The sequence below is a fragment of the Coregonus lavaretus genome, assembly GCF_964263955.1.
Source record: "Coregonus lavaretus genome assembly, chromosome: 30".
In the NCBI taxonomy this organism is placed as follows: Eukaryota; Metazoa; Chordata; class Actinopteri; order Salmoniformes; family Salmonidae; genus Coregonus; species Coregonus lavaretus.
Window position 1 is genome coordinate 2563109 of NC_140017.1, and position 23266 is coordinate 2586374.

Consider the following 23266-nt stretch of genomic DNA (forward strand, 5'->3'; position numbering starts at 1 on the left):
AGGAGATAGGGCAATGTCAAATCAATATAGCATTTTATTTGTCCCACAAGCTGCAATAGGCAATAATGCAGGCAAGCAGTGCGAATACATATGACAAATAACATGAGACAATATTTGAGATATTGAGATAATAGTTATTAAAAGCATGTGTGGCGCAATGATAGAAGTGCAACTCAAGAGTGATCATCAGCAGTTGTGACATACATGTATGTACAGTGGCTTGCGAAAGTATTCACCCCCTTGGCAATTTTCCTATTTTGTTGCCTTACAACCTAGAATTAAAATGGATTTTTGGGGGGTTTGTATCATTTGATTTACACAACATGCCTACCACTTTGAAGATGCAAAATAATTTTTGGGGTGAAACAAACAAGAAATAAGACCCAAAAAAAAGAAAATTGAGCGTGCATATTTTTTTCATTTCACTTCACCAATTTTGACTATTTTGTGTATATCCATTACATGAATCCAAATAAGAATCTATTTCAATTACAGGTTGTAATGCAACAAAATAGGAAAAACACCAAGGGGGATTAATACTTTTGCAAGGCACTGTATAGTATACTCTATAAATGGGGTATCAAATTAAATTCCTGGGACCAGGCTAAAACAAAATCTTTGTTTGCCATGGAATCAAACCCAAACATTTTGAATGCCAGTTTCATGTAAAGTGTACTTATTATTTTGAAATGAATTTGTTCTTGTCAATTGCTTTCCTCAGGCAGTCACCATTCCACTGTAAGGGGAAAGAGACTGTCATAATGTGAGGTGTAGGTGGGGTTGAAGTCAGGCGCAGGACACCGAGGCTAGTCCAAAACGTTTACTAAAGTCCAAAATATGAACAAAGTACAAACACTATGCACGGCCACAAAACAAACAAGGTGGCGACTAAGCGCAATTACGCACACACAAGCGTAAATACCAAAATACAAAATACGACACGAAACACAAAACGACTGGCGAAAACAACACACAACTAATCCATACAAACACAGGGAACTTATAGGACATGTAATCAACGCAAACCAGACACAGGTGAAACGGACAGACAAAAGCAATCGCACACGAAACATCCAACGGTGGCAGCTAGTACTCCGGGGACGGCGAACGCCTTTGCCTGCCCGAACCAGGAGGAGGAGCAGTCTCGGCCGAAACCGTGACAGTACCCCCCCCCCTGACGCGCGGCTCCAGCCGTGTGCCGACCCCGGCCTCGGGGATGGCCAGGAGGACGCGGACCCGGGCGCGTGGGATGCCCATGGTGGAACTCTGTCAGGAGGGATGGATCGAGGATGTCCCTCCTGGGCACCCAGCACCGTTCCTCCGGACCGTACCCCTCCCACTCCACGAGATATTGGAGACCACTCCTCCGGCGCCTGGAGTCCAAGATGGTCCGGACCCTGTACGCCGGGGCCCCCTCGATGTCCAAAGGGGGCGGAGGGGTCTCTCCTATCTCCTCTTCTTGGAGTGGGCCAGCTACCACCGGCCTGAGAAGAGACACATGGAACGAGGGGTTAATATTTTTGTACTCAATAGGCAGTTGTAATCTGTAACACACCTCGTTCAATCTTCTCAGGACTTTGAAGGGCCCCACAAACCGCCGACCCAGCCTCCGGCAGGGCAGGCGGAGGGGCAGGTTTCGAGTCGAGAGCCAGACTCGATCTCCCGGTGCGTACACCGGCCCCTCACTGCGGTGGCGATCGGCGCTCGCCTTGTGTTGACGGATGGCACGCTGCAGATGGACATGGGCAGCTTCCCACGTCTCCTCCGAGCGCCGAATCCACTCGTCCACCGCAGGGGCCTCGGTCTGGCTCTCGTGCCACGGTGCCAGGACCGGCTGATACCCTAAAATACACTGGAAAGGTGTTAATCCGGTGGAGGAGTGGCGGAGAGAGTTCTGGGCCATCTCTGCCCAGGGGATATACCTCGACCACTCCTCCGGCCGGTCCCGGCAATAGGACCTCAAAAACCTACCCACATCCTGGTTAACACGTTCAACCTGCCCATTGCTCTCTGGGTGGTACCCCGAGGTAAGGCTAACCGAGACCCCCAGGCGTTCCATAAAAGCCCCCCAGACTCTGGAGGTGAACTGGGGACCTCGGTCGGACACAATATCCTCGGGGACCCCATAGTGCCGGAACACGTGGGTAAAGAGGGCCTCGGCGGTCTGTAGGGCAGTAGGGAGACCCGGCAGTGGGAGGAGACGACAGGCCTTAGAAAACCGATCCACAACGACCAAAATGGTGGTATTACCCTGGGAAGGGGGTAGATCGGTCACAAAATCTACCGCTAGGTGGGACCATGGTCGTTGTGGAACGGGCAGAGGATGTAACTTACCCCTGGGCAAATGTCTAGGTGCCTTACACTGGGCACACACCGAGCAGGAGGAGACATAAACCCTCACATCCCTGGCTAACGTTGGCCACCAGTATTTCACGCTAAGGCAGTGCACCGTCCGACCAATACCAGGATGTCCAGAGGAGGGTGATGTATGAGCCCAAGAAATAAGCCGATCACGAACCTCGAGCGGAACGTACGTCCGCCCCACAGGACACTCGGGGGGAGTAGGGTCGGTACGCAGCGCCCGCTCGATTTCCGCATCGACCTCCCACACTACCGGAGCCACCAGACAAGACTCCGGAAGTATGGAAGTGGGCTCAATGGACCTCTCCTCTGTGTCATACTGCCGGGACAGTGCGTCTGCCTTACCGTTCTGGGACCCAGGGATGTATGTGATCTTAAAAACAAACCGGGTCAGGAACATGTTCCACCTAGCCTGACGAGGGTTCAATCTCCTAGCTGCCCGGATGTACTCCAGGTTACGGTGATCAGTCAGAATGAGAAAAGGGTGTTGAGCCCCCTCAAGCCAATGCCTCCACACCTTTAGGGCCTGGACTACAGCTAACAGCTCCCTGTCCCCAACGTCATAATTGCGCTCCGCCGAGCTGAGCTTCTTGGAGTAGAACGCACAGGGGCGGAGCTTAGGTGGCGTGCCGGACCGTTGTGACAGGACTGCCCCAATACCGGTCTCGGACGCGTCCACCTCTACTTGGAAAGGCAAAGAGGGATCCGGATGCGCCAGCACCGGGGCCGAGGCGAACAGGTTCTTCAGCTTGACAAATGCCCTGTCCGCCTCAGCTGACCACTGCAAGCGCACCGGACCCCCCTTTAGCAGAGACGTAATGGGAGCTGCAACCTGTCCAAAGCCCCGGATAAACCTCCGATAGTAATTAGCAAAACCCAAGAACCGCTGCACCTCTTTTACGGTGGTTGGAGTTTGCCAATTACGCACAGCCGATACCCGATCTACCTCTATCTCCACGCCAGACGCGGACAACCGATAACCCAAAAAAGAGACGGACTCCTGGAAGAACAAGCATTTCTCTGCCTTGACATACAAGTCATGCTCCAACAGTCGTCTCAATACTCGGCGCACCTGGGCTACATGCTCGGCTCGTGTAGAAGAATACACTAGAATGTCGTCAATGTACACCACTACACCCTGCCCATGCATGTCCCGGAAAATCTCATCAACAAAGGATTGGAAGACTGAAGGAGCATTCATTAACCCGTACGGCATGACGAGATACTCGTAATGACCCGAGGTGGTGCTAAATGCTGTTTTCCATTCATCCCCCTCCCTAATGCGCACCAAATTGTACGCGCTCCTGAGATCCAACTTTGTGAAGAAACGCGCTCCGCGTAATGACTCCGTCATCGTCGCAATCAGTGGAAGTGGGTAACTGTATTTTACTGTGATCTGATTGAGACTACGGTAATCAATACACGGGCGCAATCCCCCGTCCTTCTTCTTCACAAAGAAGAAACTCGAGGAGACCGGAGAAGTAGAGGGCCGTATGTATCCCTGTGCCAAGGACTCGGCTATGTAAGTCTCCATAGCCGCAGTTTCCTCTTGAGACAGGGGATACACATGACTCCTGGGAAGAGCTGCTCCGGTCTGGAGATTTATCGCACAGTCCCCCTGTCTATGAGGAGGTAGCCGTGCTGCCCTCGCTTTGCTAAACGCTAGTGCTAAATCCTCATACTCGGGGGGAATGCGCAGTGCGGGCACTTGGTTCGGACTCTCTACCGAGGTCGCCCCTATGGAAACACTTAGACATCTCCCTACACACTGGGCAGACCACTCCATAAGAGCCCTCTGTTGCCACGCTATGGTAGGATCGTGGGTGCTTAACCAGGGAAGCCCCAACACCACTGGATACGCAGGAGAGTCAATCAGATAGAACTGAATGACTTCCTCATGACCCCCCTGCGTAGTCATCGTCAGCGGTGCTGTGACATCCCTGATCAGACCTGACCCCAACGGCCGGCTGTCTAATGCATGGACAGGGAATGGAACTTCTACCGGCCGAAGGGGAATTCCTAACCTAGCACAAAATGCCCTATCAATAAAGTTCCCAGCTGCGCCTGAATCTACTAGCGCCTTATGCTGGGAATGAGGTGCCACCTGTGGGAAACGCACAGGAATGCTCATGTGACCAACAGAGAGCTCTGGGTAAGTGGGGCGCCTACTCACCTGAAATGACTCCCCAGTGCGTGACCTGTTGTCCCCTCTCTCAGAAAACCTTCCCCAGCACCTGGCCGCGGTGTGTCCTCCACGGCCACAGTTGGTGCAGGGGTTGGCCCTCCTCGGGTTCTCCCTCCTCCTCTCTCTAGCGCCAGCACCCCCGAGCTCCATAGGAATTGGCTCAGAGGTGCTGGAGGATGGAATGGACGACCCCCACTCGGGACGTCCGCGGGCGGCCAGCAGGGTATCAAGCCTGATGGAGATGTCCACCAGCTGGTCGAAGCATAGATTGGTGTCCCTGCAGGCCAGCTCACGACGGACGTCCTCTCGCAGGCTACATCGGTACTGGTCGATGAGGGCCCTCTCATTCCATCCCGAATCCGCAGCTAACGTCCGGAACTCCAGTGCGAACTCCTGTGCGCTCCTCTTCTCCTGTCGGAGGTAGAACAGACGCTCCCCCGCCGCCTTCCCTTCAGGTGGGTGATCGAAGACTGCCCGGAAGCGGCGGGAGAACTCAGCGTAGGTGATGGTAGCTGCGTCTATTCTCCTCCATTCGGCGTTGGCCCATTCCAACGCCTTGCCGGATAGACAGGAGATGAGGGCGGAGACGCTCTCGTATCCCGAGGGCGCTGGGTGTATAGTAGCCAGGTATAGTTCTATCTGCAGGAGGAACCCCTGACACCCGGCTGCAGAACCGTCATATGCCCTCGGGAGCGAGAGCCGAATGCCACTGGGTCCCGGTGCTGAGAGAGGAGGACTGGTCGTTGGTGATGGTATAGTGGGCGATGGCGTGGGCACTTCCCTAGTCACCAAACGACTCAGCTTGTTGGACGCCTCGTCAAGGGCGACCTCAAGTTGCTGGAACAAAATGTCTTGATATCGTAATTGTTCCTCCAGCAACCTGGGTGCCGCCACTGCTCCTGCTGACTCCATGATGGTGTGTTGTTCTGTCATAATGTGAGGTGTAGGTGGGGTTGAAGTCAGGCGCAGGACACCGAGGCTAGTCCAAAACGTTTACTAAAGTCCAAAATATGAACAAAGTACAAACACTATGCACGGCCACAAAACAAACAAGGTGGCGACTAAGCGCAATTACGCACACACAAGCGTAAATACCAAAATACAAAATACGACACGAAACACAAAACGACTGGCGAAAACAACACACAACTAATCCATACAAACACAGGGAACTTATAGGACATGTAATCAACGCAAACCAGACACAGGTGAAACGGACAGACAAAAGCAATCGCACACGAAACATCCAACGGTGGCAGCTAGTACTCCGGGGAAGGCGAACGCCTTTGCCTGCCCGAACCAGGAGGAGGAGCAGTCTCGGCCGAAACCGTGACAGAGACAGAGACAGAGAGAGAGACACAGAGACAGAGACAGAGACAGAGACAGAGACAGAGAGACAGAGACAGAGACAGAGACAGAGACAGACAGCGACAGAGACAGAGAGACAGAGACAGAGAGACAGAGAGACAGAGACAGAGACAGAGACAGAGAGACAGAGACAGAGACAGAGACAGAGACAGAGACAGAGACAGAGAGACAGAGACAGAGACAGAGACAGAGACAGAGACAGAGACAGAGACAGAGACAGAGAGACAGAGACAGAGACAGAGACAGAGACAGAGACAGAGACAGAGACAGAGACAGAGATAGAGACAGAGACAGAGAGACAGAGAGACAGAGAAACAGAGAGACAGAGACAGAGAGACAGAGAGACAGAGAGACAGAGAGACAGAGATAGAGACAGAGAGACAGAGAGACAGAGAGACAGAGAGACAGAGAGACAGCGACAGAGAGACAGCGACAGAGAGACAGAGAGACAGAGACAGAGACAGAGAGACAGAGACACCGAGAGACAGAGAGACAGAGACAGAGACAGAGACAGGGAGACAGAGAGACAGAGAGACAGAGACAGAGAGACAGAGAGACAGAGAGACAGAGAGACAGAGAGACATAGACAGAGACAGAGACAGAGACAGAGACAGAAACAGAGACAGAGACAGAGAGACAGAGACAGAGAGACAGAGACAGAGAGACAGAGACAGAGAGACAGAGAGACAGAGAGACAGAGAGACAGAGAGACAGAGAGACAGAGAGACAGAGACAGAGACAGAGACAGAGATCCAATAATTTATTCATCTATCTGTCCGATAATTAAAAGTTGGGTCTTCTTGGTGCTTTTCCAGTTCCATTGACACTTACTCTGTTGTGTAAGCCTTAACACTTAACACTACCAGCCCAAAGTTCAACACGTCCAGGGATCTTAAGCCACCCATTTCACATTCCTGCAGAGGAGAAGGTGTCATTAAATGCATTGGATCACTGAATTCCAAATCGACCCCAAGCCAAATCGACCCCAAGCCCCTACATCCTATTTACTTTACTTCTGATTTGAGGATGGGATAGGCATTATAGTAATAGCTTCATCTTGCATTCTGATTGGCTGGATAGAAATGTCGCCAAATTGCTTCCGCCTACCAATCCTCTCAGATCTACAGGATTGGCTAGGGTTCGATTGGAATTCAACGCATATATCCATAAGGAATGACAATTCTAGGTCATCCAACAACACATTCTCAAACCATAGCAGAAATGTACCTCAAAGGCCAGGTTGAGCTTTGTCAGGCTTTCAAGGGATACTCTCTGCTCAATCTATTTGAAAAATAAAATATCAATTATTGTCATCATAGTGTCACAAATTATATTTTTTGAAAGTACTTCCACAAAGGAATGAACAGAAACTTCAGATCAAAGCAGTGTTTTAATACTGAATACGATAAGCTAAAAATGGAAGTGGATTTTCTTTCTCATAGTTGTTCCATTTCCTCTGGATAATGCAGAAGAGTAAAACAACAAGGAGAGGTGGAAAGTTGACAGATCAATTCTCACAGCCCATGATAGACTCCACTTACCAGCCAATGAATGAACTCACAGCCCATGATAGACTCCACTTACCAGCCAATGAATGAACTCACAGCCCATGATAGACTCCACTTACCAGCCAATGAATGAACTCACAGCCCATGATAGACTCCACTTACCAGCCAATGAATGAACTCACAGCCCATGATAGACTTCACTTACCAGCCAATGAATGAACTCACAGCCCATGATAGACTCCACTTACCAGCCAATGAATGAACTCACAGCCCATGATAGACTCCACTTACCAGCCAATGAATGAACTCACAGCCCATGATAGACTCCACTTACCAGCCAATGAATGAACTCACAGCCCATGATAGACTCCACTTACCAGCCAATGAATGAACTCACAGCCCATGATAGACTCCACTTACCAGCCAATGAATGAACTCACAGCCCATGATAGACTCCACTTACCAGCCAATGAATGAACTCACAGCCCATGATAGACTCCACTTACCAGCCAATGAATGAACTCACAGCCCATGATAGACTCCACTTACCAGCCAATGAATGAACTCACAGCCCATGATAGACTCCACTTACCAGCCAATGAATGAACTCACAGCCCATGATAGACTCCACTTACCAGCCAATGAATGAACTCACAGCCCATGATAGACTCCACTTACCAGCCAATGAATGAACTCACAGCCCATGATAGACTCCACTTACCAGCCAATGAATGAACTCACAGCCCATGATAGACTTCACTTACCAGCCAATGAATGAACTCACAGCCCATGATAGACTCCACTTACCAGCCAATGAATGAACTCACAGCCCATGATAGACTCCACTTACCAGCCAATGAATGAACTCACAGCCCATGATAGACTCCACTTACCAGCCAATGAATGAACTCACAGCCCATGATAGACTCCACTTACCAGCCAATGAATGAACTCACAGCCCATGATAGACTCCACTTACCAGCCAATGAATGAACTCACAGCCCATGATAGACTCCACTTACCAGCCAATGAATGAACTCACAGCCCATGATAGACTCCACTTACCAGCCAATGAATGAACTCACAGCCCATGATAGACTTCACTTACCAGCCAATGAATGAACTCACAGCCCATGATAGACTCCACTTACCAGCCAATGAATGAACTCACAGCCCATGATAGACTCCACTTACCAGCCAATGAATGAACTCACAGCCCATGATAGACTCCACTTACCAGCCAATGAATGAACTCACAGCCCATGATAGACTCCACTTACCAGCCAATGAATGAACTCACAGCCCATGATAGACTCCACTTACCAGCCAATGAATGAACTCACAGCCCATGATAGACTCCACTTACCAGCCAATGAATGAACTCACAGCCCATGATAGACTCCACTTACCAGCCAATGAATGAACTCACAGCCCATGATAGACTCCACTTACCAGCCAATGAATGAACTCACAGCCCATGATAGACTCCACTTACCAGCCAATGAATGAACTCACAGCCCATGATAGACTCCACTTACCAGCCAATGAATGAACTCACAGCCCATGATAGACTCCACTTACCAGCCAATGAATGAACTCACAGCCCATGATAGACTCCACTTACCAGCCAATTAATGAACTCACAGCCCATGATAGACTTCACTTACCAGCCAATGAATGAACTCGGAGCGCTAGAGATACAAGGCAGCGGAGGGGACGAGGTTGAGAGAGGACTCTGGCTAACATGGCACAACATTAATTTCATAGTTTACTGATGGGAAATATAGGTATGTACTGTATATCAACAGTTAACTTACTAGTGGAGATAGAGAAGTTAATCAATCATTACATTTTGGGTGCATTTGAAACATGTTTAACCACACTACTCGGCATCAAACCATGGTTCTAACAGGAGGCATCACACTGCTAGAATAAATGGTGCTAAATAGAACCAAAAAGGGTTAAATGGTTTGTTTCATATAGCCCTCAAAATGTTCTATAAAGGACCACAAAGCATTCATATTGTTTAGCAGTGCAGGACAATCATTATTTATATAAGACCCCATTGCTCTCCAAATCATTCTACTGACTGATTGGACTCCATTAATATTTCTACCTGAGGCAGAATGTACCTGCTATCACATGGAAGTACTTAAAGGGGCAATCTGGGATTGCTACATCAATTGTTTTACTTTTAATTGAATGATATATGGCCATTGATTCTTGAAGAATATAACCTAACCTCTGCCTGATACCATCAGAACCCAAAATGTAAGGTTGCTGGACTTTATTGTTTATTGTTGTTGTTTATTCTCATTAGATGACCAAAGCCAGAAGAGGCTAGCCTGGAATCCACACCTAATATTGCTCTGTTTCACTATTGTCTGACTTTACTGAATAGAGCAATGTTCAGTGTTAATTCCAGTGACAGTCTATTAAGAAGAGACAGTGATAGACAGACAACTGTAGTGGCCAGGGATTGGGTGAATTCCGTTTTCAATACAGTCAATTCATGAATTATTATTTTCAATTCCATTCCTGGATTTCTGGAAGGGACTTAATTGACTCCTAACGCTGTAGTGACAGTTTGGGACCAACATCAGGGCTGCTCCCTTCTCTCCAGTCAGGTTGAATGCTGATATTTGTATCAGTCCTTTTAGCAAGACCCAGTAATTGTGTTTGTTTTAGTTCGGATCTAAAACACAGCTTTCACTGGTCCTGATAAATTGCCACTAATTCGCTGTCTGCCCGAAGCCCTGTCAGGTAATGACAAAATTGATTCTCAACTTGATTCAAAATGTCATTTCTGTCATAACCTCAAATTGATTCCTCTTGTGGGTATCTGCTTCAATTTTGTGGTACGAGGCAGGACCTTAGCTGACACTCTACTGACACCTTCAGGTTAAACGCATCATCACAGAGATTCTATGAGTCAGTCAGTCAGCGTTTCAGCCCAATGACTACCAATCAGTTTGGTATAAAGCTAAGGGATGGGGCTGGAGAAATTGAACCCCTCTCAAATTCATAGATGGGTCAAACGAGTAAAAAAAATATTTTAATGTTTGTGTAACATTAACTTTTTAGGCACCAGTACTCAAATCGTTTTTTATTCAGCAAGGCTGTCTGAGTTTTGCTGGAGAGAAGCAATTAAAAGAAAATGACATTTGCACTTCCACTATTCCAGAGCTTGTTAGATCCTCATGGAGACACGTTCATGGATAGTGAACAGGCAGGCCACTGATCCGTTAGCAACCCTGACGTCTGTCTATACCTGTCTCTAAGTAACAGGTGCCCAACAAACCTTCCTCTGCTGCTGGCTGGTAACCAATGCCTGGTAACACCACCCAGGGTATGAGGAGGGTAATGGGTTGGTAGACAGGAAGTTACAGACCATATAATAATCACACAACATCAAACCACATTCATCTCCCAAAATGAGTTTAGAAGACCTACAACGAGGATAAATATTCAAGTGAATTATTAAAAAGCCTACGTCTATTCAAGGAAGATAGAAGGGTGCATTGTTCAAATATTCAAACAGGGCCAAACCCTACAGCCCCTAGGCATGAAATGATAGACACAAACAAAAAATGGTAGTAGCTCCACCTTGCCCTCTGATAGGCTTGGTAGGACTTTCACTGTACCAATCAAATCCTTTCAGATGTTCACAATTGCCAAGGAGGAAGGGGATATGGTTGTTTCTGGACTGGTAAACATTAAAATAAATAAAGGTTAATCATTGTAATAATTTTGTCTGTGGGTGGCATGTCTACGCAGAAGGAAGTGCTTTATGCAAGTTCTGGTTTAACTTCCAAACTTTAAATATGCAAATCTGTAATAATTACAGTATAAATCCCAGGTCTCTGACTTCATGGTGTTGTGTAATTGGTGCTGTGACTTAGAGGGGATCCAACCTTACCTCGCTCATTACACAAGCAGCCAAATTCTGATATTTTTCCCACTAATTGGTCTTTTGACGAATCACATCAGCTCTTTTCACAACAGATCTTTTTCAGAGCTGATCTGATTGGTCAAAAGACAATTTATAGGAAGAAAAAATGTACACAGGCAGCCCAATTCTGATATTTTTTTCACTAATTGGTCTTTTGACCAATCAGATCAATTCTGAAATAGATCTGATGTGAAAAGATCTGATGTGATTCGTCAAAAGACCAATTAGTGGGAAAAAAAATCAGAAATGGGCTGGCTGTATAAACGCAGCCTTAGAGACTTAGAGCTTAGAGTCAATGCTGTGAGAGGGAGGAAAGCCCTGTTTGCAGCTACATCCACCAGATAAAAAGAGTCAGTCTCAAAAGCCTTACAGACAAACCAACCAGACTCAGAGAAGACGGGGGTTGCAAGTTGTTCCTTGCGTTATATGCGCTAGATAACTACTGTACATCAGCGGGAGTCTGTGTGTATAGCAGAATTTCTCTGTGAGGTTATAAACTTTGCTTGACACAGCCAAGACTGTTTTTACGACAAACTCTGCATGCTCTGGCAATTAAATTGTGTTTACCAAAACAGAAGGTAGGAGGGGGGCTAGGAATAACAGCATTAAAATCTAATAACATCTGGGGAAATGTATTTATCGGAGCTCAAATTAATTAGGCTTCCAGTGCTACGTGGTAAATGTAGAGCTGTGCCAACGAGGGCGCCTCCTTGACAACAGTCAACAGGCTCTGAAAAACAGCCGTTCTGCTCCTGTGGAGAGCAACAACATGGCAGTGCAACAACGCAGAAGACTCAATCCAAATCACCCCGTCAACCAACTCAACCCAGCCCCATGCTGAGATGAAAGCCCACAGTAGAAAACAGCAGAACAAAATCGTTGATAATTAATTAGAAAATCAGCATGGAATCACGGCTGATCTGCTGTTAAAAACAACAACAACGCAGTGGCTCATGACTGACTCTCAAACGGACAGGAGACTACCTGGACACATTCTGAATCTCTAGTTTCCCAGCAGCTGAAGAAGGGCAAACTTTCTTGCTCAGTGGCATCCCAGTAGTCTTTGTTTGTATGTCTGTCTCTCTCTCTGTCTGTCTGTCTGTCTGTCTGTCTGTCTGTCTGTCTGTCTGTCTGTCTGTCTGTCTGTCTGTCTGTCTGTCTGTCTGTCTGTCTGTCTGTCTGTCTGTCTGTCTGTCTGTCTGTCTGTCTGTCTGTCTGTCAGTCAGTCAGTCAGCCTGGTCCATTGTTCGGTTGTCTGTTAGAGTGGAGGCAAATGGAGGAGCTCAGCCCTTCAGAGCCAGTCCAGCCCACAGCCTCTGCTTCTCCAGGTCTCACATTACCTGACACTAGCATTTCACCTGGACTCACGTTGGTGGCTCTCTGGTAACTAAGATACTCTCTGGTAACTAAGATACTAAGATAACTACTGGATGCATTTCTGCTAATACTGTCAGTTCCTTGGATTAGATCTAAAGGGCACCGGCCTATTGGTGTAAACTTGTGTTATTGTCATGTTACTACGTTTACTTTTTACAATTTAGTAATTTAACAGACGCTCTTAACTAGAGCGACTTACAGTAGTGGGTGCATACATTTTAACAGGCGCTCTTAACTAGAGCGACTTACGGTAATGGGTGCATACATTTTCGTACTACCATGTTATAATGATGGTATTACACTACTGACTGTCTCTGAAACCTCATTCTGACGCCTTCTAAAAAAGTAGGCCTACTATTGATAAATCTGAGGTTTGGTTTTGGAATTATGGTAACACCGTCCCAAAGAAGCATTTGATTCAACTAGATAAAACAAAGCAAGTAAAACTGCACTTCTATGATATCTACAGTACAGCATGCTAAAAAAGTAACACAATGGTGTTATTCAGTACTGTTATAGTAAGATTGAAGACGTAAAACGGAAGTATCGTTGCATTAGATTAATTGGCTTTATTTTCAGAAATGTTACAACACTGCAAATAAAACTCACAAACACAGCATAAACACTCGTACACACAATTCCACAAAGGCACTTGTTAACTAGACTGTGCCTCTGGTTGTCACATGATTGTGGGGGGATGCTACAGAAAGTTAAGTATCACAGGGGCCCAGGCCAGTCAGACATCCACTCTGACCTGGACAACGCAGGAGGGAGGACATGTGGCTTTGGCCCTCTCTTCACCTGGCCGACAGGGGGCGCTCGGTGCAAAAATGTCTGCACAATCTCCTTATCTGTAAACACAACAACACATCAGTCAACATAAATACAGGGTGAAGTTTCCCTTAGGTACAGATCTAGGATCAGATTCCCCTGCCCCAATCCTAACCTTAACCATTAGTGGGGAAAATGCAAAACTGACCCAGTATCAGCGTTTATTGGCAACTTCAAGCAACCAAACAGGGAAGTGATTTGTAACTAGGAGTATAGGGTCAGAGTTGATAATAAGAGTCCATAGCTCACCTTTGTCAGGTAGATGTCTGCAGAACTGCTGGAGCACTTGGGGTTGTAGAGAGCGGAGCACGGCCGAGACATCAGTCGTTTTCCCTCCAAAGTGTCTGTCGTAGGTGGTCAACTGGGACCTGTTCTCCTGGTTGTGGATGTGACCATGAACAACAGTAGGAACTGGAACAGAAAGGGGTGAGAGATACACTGAGAGCTCTAAGTGATTAGCCAGGTAGGTCTTTTAGCCTTATTTTACCCCTGAGTTAAGCCATGAGCAACATTGTGCAGCGTGGGAAAATATTAAATTGCACCCTATTCCGTATATCAGGGATGGGCAACTTTGATGGGGGTGGGGGCCACAAAAAATCCAAACTCATCATGAGGGACCGCAGTCTGCATACCAACATTCATACCCACACATGCAGTCAGAGCCAGCCCTCGCCTGTTGGAGGTCCTAGGCTACATTTTGTTGGGGGGGGCCCCACCTTGTGCATTTTAGAGTTAATTTCCTACACATTTTGTCATGGGTCATATAGATCATTTAGCAGTTTTAAATCACATTTGCTGCAATTCAAATGAGTCTCTCGTGCCAGACGGCTTACTTCTGCACGTGAGACTAGATCTGGTCTATCAGGTACAGACGGCGCTAAAGCAAAAAGCAATAATTAACTTGTAAATAAATCATCATAATAGTCATGGGAGCCTGGGACCTGATAAACCGGACAACTACATCCAACAAGAGTCGAAGGACAGAGGGATACACTAGCTAGAACCTTCTCATCGCGGATCTGGTAGGACAAAAAAGCATGGCCAATTTGATTGTTTCCACCCATGTTGTTCATCAGGTTCTACTGTAGGTGACAGGGCGACATGTTGTGTGGACTAAAACAGCTGAAAACCGGATGATTCACAAAGCATTATCAAATTAATTAGCCAGCTACAGTAATTTTGAGAAACAATTAGATTTTTTGGTCAAATTAACCAGTTATCTACCTTTGATAAGCAGCTAGCTAGCTATAGCTTTCTAGTTAGTTAGCTCCTATGCCGATTTCAATACTTTCTAAACGAATATCTGACTAAATCGGAAATATGAAGTTATTTCAGAATGAAAATTAACTGGCTAGCGCATCATGCTTTGTGACATTATGTTAGCTAGCTATCTCCAGTTAGATAATGTGTTTTCACTTATTGCATCTGTATGCTTGTTGCGTTCTCCCTAGTGCACTGGTTCATGAAGTGAAGTGAGCTGACTGCTCGTTCTAAATAGTAGAATCTAATCTGTTGAAAACAGTGGCAGCATGTGCAGCAGTGGTCATTCAGTTTTTGACATGCAAAAGTGAAATAGGTGTATTTATGCTGTTGTTCAAATGCACAGATCGCTTTATATATCTTCTCAAAGAAACTACTGGTAGTTCAAAAACTTGGCATCATATTTCTGTCATGCTGCTTTGTTGACAACTCCAAGCACCTCGCGCCCCGGGTATTCAGCCAATCAGTGGCCGCCACTGCCTTATAGGATGGCTCCAGTGTTTCCGCTAGGCAGGGGCGGTGTGTTCAATAGGGCGATATGGGCGACGCACTGCCAAACGGGAAAAGGAAGGGATTTTTTTTCTAATCAATTATATCACGGCAACAGTAGTTATCAGTGTTGTAATCTAGACGTCTGATCTGCCACAGTGCCACTAAATGTCCAATCAGGCTAAAGTCGTGCTTCAAATGCCCCCCCCCCCCCCCTTTTGGGGCGATTTCAGTCAGGTTGAAAATCGCCCAGAAGTCTGTCATAGACTCCCATGTAAAATCTATTTTTTTCAAATATCAGAGCTTTCAATACAATCTCTATGGGTTTCTGAGGGCTTGCACTTACGCGCTTTCGTCATACGTAACATATAACCATGAACGTAACTAAGAAAAGAGCGGGTAGCAGCGTCAATCAATTCACTACTTCTATCAAAATGGCTAGGCTTCAGTGCAACTCGATTGTGTCTTTGAAAGAAGTTCCTTTTTGTCGGCGAACAAATGAAGATAAATTGGCAACGAAACAATTAGGACCTCCCAGACCAAATTTAATAATTCAACAGGTTTCTACTAAAGGGGGGGAAGTCCTACACCCGAGGATTTTCCAAAAATTGGTACGAACGAAAAACCTGGCTAGCAGGCTGCGATGTAGCTAATGCAGTCTTCTGCTACCCCCTGCTTACTCTTTCACCCTGAAGGCGGCACGGCAGACAGCACCGCTTGGACAGCGACTGGTGTGTAACGGACATGCACCATCTTTCAGGAAAGATTAAGAAACATGAGCTGTCAAAGACCCACATGGATAGCTGTTTGAGATTGTCTGCTTTGGGGAGAGTGAACATTCCCACTCAACTGGATGAGGGATACAGGCTAGCTGTCCGCCGCCACAACGATGAGGTTAGTGTTGATAATCACAAGTTTACTGGAGAACTGAAACTGACAAGGCTGACAAGATAGGACCCTTTTGTCCATTGTTATTGGATAGGAACAGAACTTATAACCAGCTCCTGACCTAAATAGATCTTAGCACAACATTTTACTCAACATATCATATTCCATATTCACTATAACAAATATATTTACTACGACATTAGCAAGAACCGCCACATCCTCAGCCGGCTAATCCAGTGTGTGAAGTTTTGCGGAGTGTTTGAGTTAGCTTTGCGAGGCAAAGATGAAACTGAGGGCTCCACCAACCCTGGTAAGCCAACACTTTTGAGATCAGTCAATAAATGCTTCTGGTATTGACTTATATGCTGCCCCTGTTTTCATGTTGTTGCTGGACATATCTTTTTTTAAATGTGTGTAGGTCACCTAAATCATCAGAAAAATTGCCCCCCCTGAGAATTTTTTCAGGAGCCGCCACTGCCGCTAGGTACAGATCTAGGATCAGCTTCCCCTCCCCCAATCCTAACCTTAACGTTTAGTGGGGAAAATACAAAACTGACTCAAGATCACTGTCTAGGGGCAACTTCACTCTACTCATAGGATGCAGCCAGGCAGCCCATAACTTACCGATACCCTTGGGGGCCACGCCGTGCAGTGCGTTACTGCCGTAGCGAGACATGTTGCCCTGCAGTTCAGACTGTTGCCTGGGCTGGCGGTAGTTGTGCCTCATCTCTGTGTGCGTGCAGTGAGGGACTTGGCGTTTGTGGTTCAGCGGAGCGAGAATCGGGTGGTTCAACTGAAGTCCTGTAAAAAGACGAAAGTGTACAAGAGAAAACATGTAAGGGGAACGCTGTAAGGGGAAACAAACAACTAGAGTGAAGTTGTTCTGCTGTCTAATGCTCAAAGACAAAACCCCCCAAAACTCATAATTACCGGGATTCAATCAATTGCAGGTAATGGTTTCGAGATAGCGCTTTCAGAATTGCGCTTTAGTTCCACAGAAGAGTTATTTTGAAACTGAACCGTTACATGGCAAGACCTGTTAAGTTCGGACACAAACCTGGCTGAGAAGTCATCTAGTGCATGCAACTTCACTGATAATTATATTATGTGCTGTACAATTAAAAAACACTTCTGCTATCAGGAATAGCCCTATCTGATTGATTGATTGATTGAATCCTGGTAAATATTTGTTTGGGGGGGGGGGTTCCGTCTTCAGTTTGAGCCACCTATAGTTGTTTTTTCCCCCTTACAGTTTCTGTAAGCCTACATATATTAGATATGTAATGTAATGTAATGTATATTATTACAGTATCATACTCTGTCATAGAGATACTCATGGTGGGGAGAACTTTGAAACACCAGTACTTCGAAACAGGGTGTGGCTCTGGACAAAAGTTGTGTGGGTATAATTTCAGACACAGATCAGAGCCTATATTCATAAAGCCTCTCGGGGTAGGAGTGCTGATCTAGGATCAGTTTAGCCTTTTACAACTTAATGAATAAGATTACACGGAGAGGGGGGGAACCTGATCATAGATCAGCAATCCTACTCTAAGATGATTGACAGATATGCCCCCTAGTCTCTCTACCTTGAGGCATGCCCAGGTAGTCAGTTTGGTAGGTGGACCGGTACTGGGCAGTCAGAGCGTTTCGGATCTCTTCCTCAAAAGGAGGACTTTTCCAGGGGGACCAACCACATGCAGAGCTCTGCTTCAGGCCCTTGGGAAGTCGCCACACCATGAATGACTGGAAAACATGTATAATGTTTAGCACCTTTCATACAATACATCGCTGCCTAAAGAGCTTAGAATTATAAGTAATAAAGGATAGAGGGACTGTGGTGATGTGATTTGAAGGAGTCAGGCACAGGAGGGTAAATCACAGAATAACAGGATTATTCCGTTGACACAGCGATACGCAGCAATGCGTCAAACACTCAAGTGCGGAAATATACAGCGCACTGGAAACAACAAGGCACACGGGTGAATATCCCGGCGATACAAAATACAAGCGCTCCACCGAGCTAAACCAACCTCCAAAATAAACAATCACACACAAAGACAAGGGGGCAGAGGGAACACTTATACAGGTACTGATGACGGGAATTGAAACCAGGTGTGTGTAATAAACAAGACAAAACAAATGGAATGATGAGATGAGGAGCGGCAGTGGCTAGAAGACCGGTGACGACGAACGCCGAAGCCTGCCTGAACAAGGCAAGGAGGCAGCTTCGGAGGAAGTCGTGGCAGGTACAATAATAAGAACGCAGTAATAACAGGGATGCACCCTGCACTCTTAGGAACATTTTTTATATCAAATCAAATCAAATTGTATTGGTCACATACAGCGAAATGCTTGTGTTCCTAGCTCTAACAGTGCAGTAGTATCTAACAATTCTAAAACAATACACAAATCTAAAAATAAAATAATGGAATTAAGAAATATATAAATATTAGGACGAGCAATGTCTGAGTGGAATTTACTAAAATACAGTAGAATAGAATACAGTATATGCATATGAGATGAGAAAAGCAGTTTGTAAACATTATTAAAGTGACATTATTAAAGTGACTAGTGTTCCATTATTAAAGTGGCCAGTGATTCCATGTCTATGTATATAGGGCAGCAGCCTCTAAGGTGCAGGGTTGACTAGCCGGGTGGTAGCCGGCTAGTGATGGCTATTTAACAGTCTGATGGCCTTGAGATAGAAGCTGTTTTTCAGTCTCTCAGTCCCAGCTTTGATGCACCTGTACTGACCTCGCCTTCTGGATGATAGCGGGGTGAACAGGCCTTGGCTCGGGTGGTTGATGTCCTTGATGATCTTTTTAGCCTTCCTGTGACATCGGGTGCTGTAGGTGTCCTGGAGGGCAGGTAGTTTGCCCCCGGTGATGCGTTCGGCAGACCGCACCACCCTCTGGAGAGCCCTGCGGTTGCGTGCGGTGCAGTTGCCGTACCAGGCGGTGATACAGCACGACAGGATGCTCTCAATTGTGCATCTGTAAAAGTTTCTGAGGGTCTTAGGGGCCAAGCCACATTTCTGTTGCTCCTTCTTCACCACACTGTCTATGTGGGTGGACCATTTCAGATTGTCAGCCCGAGGAACTTGAAGCTTTCCACCTTCTCCACTGCGGTCCCGTCAATGTGGATAGGGACGTGCTCGCTCTGCTGTTTCCTGAAGTCCACGATCAGCTCCTTCGTTTTGTTGACGTTGAGGGAGAGGTTATTTGCCTGGCACCACTCCGCCAGGGCCCTCACCTCCTTCCTGTAGGCTGTCTCATCATTGTTGGTAATCAGGCCTACTACTGTTGTGTCGTCTGCAAACTTGATGATTGAGTTGGAGGCGTGCTTGGCCACGCAGTCATGGGTGAACAGGGAGTACAGGAGGGGGCTGAGCATGCACCCTTGTGGGGCCCCAGTGTTGAGGATCAGCGAAGTGGAGATGTTGTTTCCTACCTTCACCACCTGGGGGCAGCCCGTCAGGAAGTCCAGCACCCAGTTGCACAGGGCGGGGTTCAGACCCAGGGCCCCGAGCTTAATGATGAGCTTGAAGGGTACTATGGTGTTGAAGGCTGAGTTATAGTCAATGAACAGCACTCTTACATAGGTATTCCTCTTGTCCAGATGGGATAGGGCAGTGTGCAGTGCGATGGCGATTGCATCATCTGTGGATCTATTGGGGCGGTGAGCAAATTGAAGTGTGTCTAGGGTGTCAGGTAAGGTAGAGGTGATAAGATCCTTAACTAGAATCTCAAAGCACTTCATGATGACAGAAGTGAGTGCTACGGAGCGATAGTCAGTACAGTACAGTTACCTTTGCTTTCTTGGGTACAGGAAAATGGTGGACATCTTGAAGCAAGTGGGGACAGCAGACGGGGATAGGGAGAGATTGAATATGTCTGTAAACACTCCAGCCAGCTGGTCTGTGTATACTCTGAGGACGTGGCTAGGGATGCCGTCTGGGCCGGCAGCCTTGCGAGGGTTAACACGCTTAAATGTCTTACTCACGTCGGCCACGGAGAATGAGAGCCCACAGTCCTTGGGAGCGGGCCGCGTCGGTGGCACTGTGTTATCCTCAAAACGGGCGAAGAAGGTATTTAGCTTGTCTGGGAGCAAGACGTTGGTGTCCGCGACATGGCTGGTTTTCCCTTTGTAATCGGTGATTATCTGTAGACCCTGCCACATATGTCTCGTGTCTGAGCCGTTGAATTGCGACTCCACTTTGCCTCTGTACTGATGTTTTGCCTGTTTGATTGCCTTACAGAGGGAATAACTACACTGTTTGTATTCAACCATATTCCCAGTCACCTTGCCATGGTTAAATGCGGTGGTTCGCGCTTTCAATTTTGCGTGAATGCTGCCATCTATCCACGGTTTCTGGTTTGGGTAGGTTTTAATAGTCACCGTGGGAACAACATCCCCTATACACTTCCTGATGAACTCAGTCACCGTGTCCATGTAAACGTCAACCTGTTATTCTCAGAGGCTACCCGGAACATATCCCAGTCTGTGTGATCAAAACAATCTTGAAGCATGGATTTCCGATTGGTCAGACCAGCATTGAATAGACCTTAGCACGGGTACTTCCTGTTTGAGTTTCTGCCTATAGGAAGGGAGGAGCAAAATGGAGTCGTGATCTGATTTGCTTAAGGGAGGGCGGGGGAGGGCCTTGTAGGCATCTCGAAAAGGCGAGTAGCAGTGATCTAGTGTTTTACCTTAGCGAGTACTACATTCAATGTGTTTATAGAACTTTGGTAGCGTTTTATTTAAATTTGCTTTGTTAAAATCCCCAGCTACAATAAATGCGGCCTCAGGATATGTGGTTTCCAGTTTGCATAAAAGCCAGTGTAGTTCCTTTAGGGCCGTCGTGGTATCGGCTTGAGGGGGAATATATACGGCTGTGACTATAAGGGTTTTTCGTCTGTCCCCATATGAGAACCCCTTTTGAAGAACACTTTTTGTTCCATGTAGAATCTTTTTGAGTTCCATGTAGAACCCTTTCTACAGAGGATTCTACATGGAACCCAAAAGGGCTACCTGGAACCAAAAATGGCTCTACCTGAAACCAAAAATGTTTCCCCTATGGGGACAGCCGAAGAACCCTTTTGAAACCCTTTTTCTAAGAGTGTACAGTGCACTACTTTTGACCAGAGCCCAATGGGCCCTGTTCAAAAGTAGTGCACTATGTAGGGAATAGGGTGCCATTTCAAATGCTACCCTGGATAGGGGCACCAGAGGATACAGACAGGTTAGTTAGCTAAATGTTAGATTAATGTTTGTTAAGAAGCTTTTCTTTCTGCAAAAAGGTAATGGAAGTTTAGACTTTACTAAATACTTCATGTCCAGAGGATTGAGTGTGGATGTGGCTCTGTACCTGACTGGGATGTGGGTTGTTCCTCCTGTTCCCAGAGGCTGATCCTGAGCGAATGCTGTCAGGTTTAGCGGCTGGCTTCCAACAGAAGTCCTCATTGTACACAGTGGCGCCCACAGGACCTGCTAGAGCATAGGAGTTTCTATAGGCTCTTGTCGTTGTAGGACTGAAAAGGATTTCACAAATGGGGAAAATGTATAGTAAGCCATAGCCTAAATGTGAATAATATAAACAACATAATGAAATGGAAATTAATTCATGAATAGTCAATAATCTTTTCAGGCCTACGGTAAAACTGGTGTTGATGAACTGGGTCGATAAATAAAATCTCTTTTCTGAGATGTTTCATATGGGTCCCACTCCCACATTTGTCTGTCATCTGAAATATCAAATATCAAGTTAATAGACAATATCGAATTTAAATCAGTATAAAGGGGCGGTTTCCCGGGCATAGTCCTAAAAAGTGCAGGACTACGCTCAGAGTCCGAGAAACCGCCCCAAAAAGTCTAATGCCTGGTAATCTGAGGCAACTCACCCACGGCTGCCATGGCTGTTTTCGCTCGTGATAAAACGTTTCCAGAAATCTGAATATTTTGGTTATTGGGCGTGATGTCTGGAGACAAATGCACACATCTCTTCTCCAACTCTGCCTGGGATGGATGTGTCAGGCAAATTTGTCGAGCATCCGTTTGATGATGCTCTGGGACAGTTCCGTGGTGCTTAAATGACAAGTGAAAGAAAGTCATGAAAAATACGCAACCAATGTAATTTTACCTAATAACAATTATGACGTCAGAAATTATGACACCTCAGTTGTAGGCCTACCCGGTCCGCAGGATTCGTCATCTTGAGTTTGCATTGTTAAATTTGGCCTGTCTAGAAAACTTGATTTCAGGGCTCCGTAGTGTGCCACTGGGTGCGAGTGTGTGCTGGAGGCCTTGGTTGTTATAGGAGATCCACAACAATACCTGTGAATTACACAATAGCCGCGAGGGCAATGTGATGATTGATGCTGTGCTGTCTGGGGGGCTTGGACCCACATGAAAGATTCAGCATCACGCTTGGCTAGGTGCACCAAGGGCGGTAGACTGGGTTACTGGTGGTTACACTGTTTTATTAAAGGCTATCTCTGTTTTATTACAGCCTGCGGAATAGGCTATGTTGTTGTGTTTGCAAGTGTCCGTTTTATGTTCTGTAAGAGGCCATACATGTGAATGCAATCACAGCAACTCTCCATCAATGGCCAGCGGTTATGATGATCTGTTGTGGGGCCATATAATACAGCCAATGTGTGGGGCAGACCAGGGAACAAACTAACACTTTTTGGAGTTGCTTTTTAAAATATTATTTACAAATATTTCCAAATTTGACACAAACAAATGTGCCTGCTATAGTCAAAGCAGCTATCAGCAAACCAAAGCCAACTCCTTAACTGTTACCTCCAAGACGTCCGAACCTCCTAATGAGGTTCCTATGTGTCACTACAGTATTTTACAACCTCTTTTCTTTGCTTTTGCTCTTGCAAAGATGTCTTAATCTTCAGAAATCTAAATTTTATGCACGCAACTGCTGACAAAAACTCGTCTAGAAAGACGAGATGACCATATCCCAAAGCCCATCACAACCTCTCCAATAAGTGTATGTTTGATTGATTAATAGAAATTATATTTTACTTGCCC

The 23266-nt window shown here is 46.4% G+C and overlaps 1 protein-coding gene and 1 pseudogene across 2 annotated transcripts in view; both read right to left on the reverse strand.

Annotated features, from left to right (window-relative positions):
* The window catches only part of LOC311105710 (angio-associated migratory cell protein-like), an 80558-nt pseudogene extending 67540 nt beyond the window's left edge, over positions 1-13018 (reverse strand). Inside the window, exons 1-3 of the transcript in view lie at positions 13001-13018; positions 9090-9113; positions 7142-7195 (exon numbers count right to left, since the gene is read on the reverse strand). The product of the transcript in view is annotated as an angio-associated migratory cell protein-like (transcript). The remainder of the gene's footprint in view (positions 1-7141; positions 7196-9089; positions 9114-13000) is intronic.
* A 450-nt stretch (positions 13019-13468) lies between these two features.
* Positions 13469-22433, reverse strand: tex26 (testis expressed 26; the record flags this gene model as incomplete). The annotated part of the gene is made up of 8 exons (XM_084147926.1): positions 13469-13602; positions 13832-13993; positions 16844-17020; positions 17809-17965; positions 21591-21753; positions 21876-21966; positions 22123-22306; positions 22413-22433. The coding sequence occupies 8 exons, from the start codon at positions 22431-22433 to the stop codon at positions 13469-13471; spliced, it is 1089 nt and encodes a 362-aa protein (XP_084004052.1).
* Between the last annotated feature and the right edge of the window lie 833 nt (positions 22434-23266).